A 7,861-nucleotide genomic window follows, 5' to 3' on the forward strand; every position below is an offset into this window, starting at 1 on the left:
AAAAAAAAAAAAAAAAAGGGGGGGAGCCAGTTTCCCTTGAAGCCGTAAACATTATTCACTTACTAAGCCTCAGTCCTTGAGTATATGTATTTGCCATATTCTGTGTAGCAAAACGAAATACGGCCATACCACTCTTGGGCTGCAGACTGAAACGTGGTGGTGGTTTGAAGGAAAACGTTTCTGCGGTTGTTTGAATTGCAGCACTGCTGTCACAGAGCAGCTGGCAGACAAAATATGGTTATTTAGTCCTGGGGAGCCCGCAGACTTTTTCTTCAAAGTGAACGAGGTGAGAGGGTCACTCCACAAAGACAACTGACAGCATGTATCCTCTATGATGAAGACCAAGCTTTAAAGAAAAACTTAGACTTTTAGAAAATCAGTATCTGCCATCATAAGCTTGACAGCTCCCCAAAAACTTAAAAACAGGTTTTCTGATGAAGCTGGTGGTGATATTACCAAATGCAGTGTTTTGATATTTTGCGATTAAAAATAGGTCAACATTTGGAAAATCTGCATAAGCTTGGTGAACCAATATTTTCCAGATAGACAAGCCATGATATTACAAAATCGTGCAGAGGTAAAAGATTCAAAGTGAAGAAGAGACCAGTGAATTTCAATGTAGTAGGTCATTCACGGATAGATTTCAGATCCACATTGCAACAAATCTTTAATACAATATGTACGACATGTTACTTTTTGGTGGAGCATCAAAGAAGAATATCCATAATTATCTGAAAAAATTATTTAAATACATCTCCTTTTTCCAACTACTATCCTTATGAAGACAGATTTTTTTTGCATTCATTTCAACCAAACTAATATATTACAACAGATTGAATACAGAAGCAGATGTGAGAATCTAGCTGTCTTCCATTAAGCCACACATTCGAGATCTGCAAAAATCTGAAACAATGCTACTCTTTTCTCTAAATCCATCAGTTCAGTTCACTCACTCCGTCACGTCCGACTCTTTGCAACCCCATGGACTGCAGCACACCAGGCTTCCCTGTCCATCACCAATGCCCAGAGCTTACTTGAACTCATGTCCATCAAGTCGGTGATGCCATCCAACCACCTCATCCTCTGCCATCCCCTTCTCCTCCTGCCTTCAATCTTCCCCAGCATCAGGGTCTTTTCCAATTAGTCAGTTCTTCTCATCAGGTGGCCAAAGTATTGGAGTTTCAGCTTCAGCATCAGTCCTTCCAATTCATATTCAGGACTGATTTCCTTTAGGATGGACTGGTTGGATCTCCTTGTAGTCCAAGGGACTCTCAAGAGTCTTCTCCAACACCACAGTTAAAAAGCATCAATTCTTCGGCGCTCAGCTTTCTTTATAGTCCAACTCTCACATCCATACATGACTACTGGAAAAACCGTAGCTTTTACTAGATGGACCTTTGTCAGCAAAGTAATGTCTCTGCTTTTTAATATGATGTCTAGGTCAGTCATAGCTTTTCTTCCAAGGAGCAAGTGCCTTTTAATTTCATGGCTGCAGTCACCATCTGTAATGATTTTGGAGCCTAAAAAAATAAAGTCTCTCACTGTTTCCACTGTTTCCCCATCTATTTGCCATGAAGTGATGGGACCAGATGCCATGATCTCAGTTGAGTTTTAAGCCAAATTTTTCACTCTCCTCTTTCACTTTCATCAAGAGGCTCTTTAGTTCTTCTTCGCTTTCTGCCATAAAGGTGGTGTCATCTAAATATTTCTCTAAATATTTTTGTCAAATTAAAAAATTTGCTTTAACGAGTAAATTCAACAAAAATTCATAGAAGAATCCAAACTTTTCTCAATTTTAATTTCTAATACAGAAAGTAGTAGCAGACATGAACCAAAGCTCTTTGGCATCCTCAGGACACAGGGCTTCTGGGCTGACAGTGACAATCACTGATGTGCTAAAGAAAACAGTTGCTGTTCAGTCGCTAAGTCATGTCTGACTTTCTGTGACCCCAGGGACTGTAGCCTGCCAAGCTCCTCTGTCCATGAGATTATCCTGGCAGGAATACAGATTCCCAGTCAAAAGCAATTGGTTGGAATCAATAGACCCATTCCACAGTAGTTGGAGATCTTGTCAAGGTGGACTCTCAAGCTTTGTTTTCTCATAAATAAAGTAGAGACATAATGGTAATATTTACCTCATAGGATTGGAGTGAGGGTTAAATGCAGTCAAGGAGGGCATTGAACTTATTACCTGGCCCAGAAGGTGATAGGATGGTGGCTTCATCATTGTTGTTCTATGATCACGGTTGAAACCCTTTAAGGACAGCTTGCAGAAACATTAATAGCAATATTTTGAAAGGTCCTAAGGCATCTTCTTCTCTTTCCAGGATGGAACACCACTTCAGGTATTTGTAGCTGAAGTTGCAGAACAGGTAGTCGGCATTGCAGTGATCAGAAATGAAATGGTAAGCTGGGAAGTGGATATGACTTCCCTTGACTGCGCCTTTTCCTCTCCTGAATCAACGCATGATGTCTCTTTCTAAGTTTAATTAATTTAAACTCTTATTTAATACGAATGTCTCCTTTTCCCGAAGGCTATAGATCTGCTTGCATCCTACTTGGCAGACATTTTTTTTTTCAGTTCAAAATGTTTAAAATGTTACAAAGAATACATGAAAACATTCACATTCTAAAAATTCAAATAACCTCCCAACACCAAAAAAAGTCCCAGCTCTTTCCCTAAAGAATTACTCTATTGAGAGTTATGCATTTATCCCTTCCAACATCCTTTCTTGCACTTAATAACATGCATCGTGTGTGTTTGTTGTTAAGTGGACATCTAATTTTATTTTGTCCCAATGCACAGCCAATTATTCCAAAGTATTTATTACTGAGCAGTCCATTCTTTCCCTGCTGATTTAAAATGCTGCCTTTGCATTATTAAATTTCCATGTGTCTGTGTCTATTTTTACTCTCTATTCCATTCCATAGATTTATTTGTTGATAGCTATTGCATTATCATGTGTTTTGGTATCTGGTACGGAAGTCTTCTCTTGTTTGTTTCCTTTGCCTAAAATTTCTTGGTTTTACTTGAGTGTTTTCCTTTCTGGATAAACCTTGTAACACTTACTATGAATTTATTTGTGCCTATGTAGATTTTACACAACAATTTAGGCAGAACTGATAAATGTAATATTGAGACTTTGCAGCTGGGAACATAGCTTCTGGAAGATATCAAGGAACTTCTCTCCTATTTCTAGTTCACTAAAAGCTTTTATTGTGCATGCATATTGAATTTTATTAAATGTGTTTTGGCATTTATTGATATGCTCATGTGACTTTATTTCTTCAATGTATTCCAACTATCCTTGTTCTTAGATTCTTTTGATTCAATATATCTTTAAGAATTTTTGGAGAGAGGGTGGAAGAGGGTCAGGTCTCTGAGTCCACGCACATACAAGTTTTTATCTGTCCATACACCTGAATTCAGCTGTGTATAGAGTTCCTATGCAAATGATTCCTCATCAGAGTGTTGTATTTATTCTCATCATCTTCCAGTAGCCAGTGTCACAGATAAAACACAATCTGATGTAAATAAGTGTATATTTGTTTGCTTTCTCTCTTGAGAATTCCCTTTTCCTTTTTATTCCTGAAATTCTTATTAAATACCTTATGCCTCTTTTGAGCTTGTGAACCTCTTTCTTCCATGATTTCATTATTTCTTCTCTTTCATTTTCTGTATTCTCCTTGTCTTAAATTCCTTTTTAAATGGAATTGACCCTTTGCTGTCTCATATCTTTCTTCCTGTACTTTTTAATCCATTGTACTTCTTACTCTTCATTCTAGGAGATTTCCTTGATTTTTGTCTTCCAGATTCCTAATGCACTGTTCATCCATGTCTATTCAGACCTTCTACTGGAATTTTAATTTCAGAGTTCATGTATTTAACTTCCAAGTCCCTTCCTTGTTCTCTTATTGTTCTTTATTTTTGGTAGCAGCTTGTTATGTTTTATGTGAGATCCTTTTTGGTGTCTCTGAGGACATTTTGTAGAATTTTTTTTTTAATTATCTTCTGTTTGCTAGATAACCTCTGTTTCCTTTGGAGTGAGTGGTATGTTTCTCATCTGATCTTTTGCATTTCTCAGTTTTCCTCAAAAGTCTGTCAATGTCATGAATGAGAGATTAAATGACCAATGCGAATGGCTGGCATGGTCTCCTTGACAGTGTGTTTATCCGCTTCTCCATGACATTGCTCTGGCCACTGGGAGGCTGCATACAAGCTGGGACACAAGGCTGTCTGGGTTGTTAGCACAGTTGTGAGAAACAAATTCCAAAGCTCTGAGCCACCCTCCAGAAGTAAGCCATCAAAGCAAGTGGCTTTGGGGAAACAAGCTTTTAGCTTTTCAAAAATTAACCATGAAAATGAGATTAATAAGTAATAGGAGAAAATAACTCATCTCTCATTACAGTACCTAAAGTCTCTTTTCTTTCACTGGGCATTTTTCTCAGAGAAGCCCTGGATCTGGTGCACAGGGCAATGTGTTTCCTCATAGCAAAGCCCTAGAAACAAGTTAGATGTCCATCCAGAGGGGATCAGCTACATAGCCACTCCTCTGGCCACATGCTGGAACATGATAATGCAGGAGAGAATCATTAGCTCAGGCTCCAGGTCCCTCCAGGGAAACTTCTTGAAGACCGACCTAAGCATGACCATCATCAGAGCAGTTCTCTGCCGAGGTGGCCGTTGTGAGCTGTTAGTCACTGATAAAGGGCGTCCGGGCAGCATCCAGCACAGGACTGAGTCCCCGTTTTCACAACTCGAAACCTCACTGTGGTAAACATCCTTGTGTGTGTATCTCTGGGCGTGTGTATTCAACTTTTCTCCCCGAGGATGAATGCCATTTAGAGCAGACACTGGGGTAGATCTCTTCTTAGTCCCCACCAGGCATAGCTCAGTCTCTACCCTGGCTCCTTAGGAAGAGAAGGGAAAGGCATGCCCTTAAAGTTATTTTTAAATGATGTTTCTCAGAAGATGCATGCCATTTGTTTAAAACCCTCTTAGATGTCCTTTCTCACCTTTTTTTTTTTTTAGGATATAGAGTATATCCGATCCCACTACAACATTGAAGATTTCATCTACTTCAATCACCACCAGCGCGAAGAGCACGGACACCTGTATCACTTTGTCCTGAATCCCATTTTCCGGCACTACACCAAGTTTTTTCTCAAGGAGATCCTCCGTTTAGGATACAAATCTTGTCTCTACTACCCTGTTTACCCACAAGTCAAGGAAGGCAAGGTAAGAGTGTGTCCTCAGCCACCTCTCCTGCAGACCAGCGTCCACGGTGTCATTCGTGTTGCATGCCAATATTTTATTTCTTCCTCATTCCATGGATTTTGATTATATATGTGTGTATATATATATGATATATGCATCATATATATACACATGTGTATGCATATATACATATACTATACATATATGATACATATATGTGATATACATGTTTGACTATATATGGATTTTGACTCTGAATTTCAAATGGCCATACTGAGTTTGGTCCTTTTCACACACTCTAGGGAAAACCCAGAAGACTTTGAATTTCTGAAACCGTCACAACCCACACAATTAATAGAACAATTTGTTTGCTTTTCCATATCAACCAAAGACTGCAAGCTATGGAAAAGTGTCCTAAGGGACATGAGAATCAAATTATCTGTCACATACATTAGTGAATGCCGAAACGTCCCACCATGTTCTTCAGGCAAAGAATATTCCAGTAGTGAACTCATAGGATAAATCAGTTCAATCCTGAATACTGGTGTGCTATCATGACATTCCAAATTAGCACTATAACATCCCATAAAAGTGATGGACAAAAAGTGGAGATAAGTGATACTGATGCAGCCTTTATGTGGTGAAGCACCTCTATGTCTGCATAGCACTTGTTATGTGTACACACAGAAGCTCTTGCTTCTGTTCTTCCTGCTTCAGTCTCCATCATTACACTTCTCACTAGCTCACATTCTGTCTTGTGCCGGGAAGCTGGAGCTTTTTTCCTGTTCAGAGCTCGACCTCCAATGCCTAGACGAGTCCCACCTGTGCTCACACACACTCACTGTCCTGCTTGCTCGCAGGCAAGGGCTTCTCAGAGCTGGACTCCCAAGCCATTCTTTCCTGCGAGATGGTCCCTCTGCCACTGAGAATGTCGAGGCAGACTTGAGGGCCGTTGTGAGGCGAACCCCCAGACTAGGTTGAGATTGCCCCATAATCCGTTTGTGGCTCTGCCTGGGGTCTGACACTTGTCACTTTTCCTCTTAGTTATCACGGTGAGCTAACAGATTTTTTTTAATGTTCTGAATTATTCAACCGAAAACAATCTAAGGTATATGGGTACATGCACGTAACAGTAATTTTACCAACGTATCTTATTTGACAAATGCCTTTTGGAAGAACAGAAGAAATGGGGGCGAAAGAAGGAAAAACATGGGAAAGATTGGTAGCGAATGGAGAATACGCTCGAAAGATGATTTTTTTTTTCTGATGAAAACACAGCACAACAATAACATGAATGCCCCAGATTTGAACTCACGAAATGGGAAGTGTAACAGCTTTGCCTGAGAGGCATGGCCCTGCACAATTGCTTTACACTTCCCATTTGGCCAAGTGCCAGCTTGGTGACCTTCAGGATGTGACATTAAATTCTCAGTTTTTATTCATAGTGGTGCCTGCATGTGCCAGGTTGGTAGAGTCTTTTTGCGTCCATGCTAAAAAAAAAACGGTACCTTGAACTGAACTCGATGGATGTTCACATATTCCCCTCATGGTGTAGAATTAGTACCATGTTATGCACTATTGTGTATATAATGTAGAAACACACTTGGAAAGAGATTTCCTCTCTGTCTACACCTCTGGTTGATTTATACACATCCATTTAAACAAGTGCAAGAAGCAATTCCAAATAGTGCAAATGAGACTCTCCAAATTCTGCTATAAATCCCCAGTTGACAGCAATATAAGTGAACTCTTGACTGACACAGCGAAGACAGTTTTCTCCACAACCTCCTGCCAGAACATGCACTGAAAGCTTGTCCAGGCTTAAAAACAGAGCTTTGGCTGGAGACCCCAAGGTTCTTCTTTTCTGTGTGTAATATCAGGCGGTGAAGTTCAATGGTGAAGGATTTAAAAATCCCTTCTAGAAGCTCCTAAGTTGGGTAACATTACTATCTAAAGCATCCACCTAAAGCATGATTTACTGTAGCCCATTTCAGTAAGCGTAAATCCAGCTCACAATTTAGGATGAATATAAATCAAAATAATCTAATCCAGCCCCTACCTCGCCCTCACCTCTCCAGTTTCATCCTTTGATTTTAAAGCACTCATTTGATCCAGAAAGGTCCAGTTGAAGTAGCAGTGACTTTCACAAACATGAGGGTGTTCACATCCCTGCCCTGTTGCCCCTTAGATGACATATCTACATGCCTTCTTAAAGCAGCTTGTGCCAAAGACACAAAGGTTACCAGGATGCAGATAACACAGCTTATTAATGGGGTCAAATCAAGCTGATTCATGATCACTGTGGAGAAGAATATCCTCCTGGGGAAAATACTTGCGCTGAAAAATCCCATAAACCAAACCACTTGTTTATCTGTCATTCCCACAGAGATAGTAATGCAATTACTCCCATAATTATCTTCATTAGTGTCAGGCATTATCTACAATTCATTCCTCTGCTCTAAGAGTACGTTTGTTTATTTGCCGGTCTCCCCCTCTTCCCCCCACCTGCCCTCTGGTTGTCAAGTCTGGCATCTGTGCGCTCGGGCTCCCACGCCCTCCCCGCTAAAATAGAGGTTGCTGTCTCCCAGGTCCAGAGCCCCAAGGCCCACTCGCTGACATCCGCCCTCCACTACTTGGTTCCCG

The 7,861-nt window shown here is 40.3% G+C and overlaps 1 protein-coding gene across 1 annotated transcript in view; it reads left to right on the plus strand.

Annotated features, from left to right (window-relative positions):
• Positions 1 to 7,861, plus strand: part of CFAP61 (cilia and flagella associated protein 61) — a 250,115-nt gene that overhangs the window by 94,667 nt on the left and 147,587 nt on the right. Inside the window, 3 exon segments of the mRNA XM_010836599.1 lie at positions 2,328 to 2,405; positions 5,033 to 5,239; positions 7,807 to 7,854. Coding sequence (XP_010834901.1) covers positions 2,328 to 2,405; positions 5,033 to 5,239; positions 7,807 to 7,854 — 333 coding nt within the window.

Source organism: Bison bison, unplaced genomic scaffold (assembly GCF_000754665.1).
Source record: "Bison bison bison isolate TAMUID 2011002044 unplaced genomic scaffold, Bison_UMD1.0 scf7180017864063, whole genome shotgun sequence".
In the NCBI taxonomy this organism is placed as follows: Eukaryota; Metazoa; Chordata; class Mammalia; order Artiodactyla; family Bovidae; genus Bison; species Bison bison.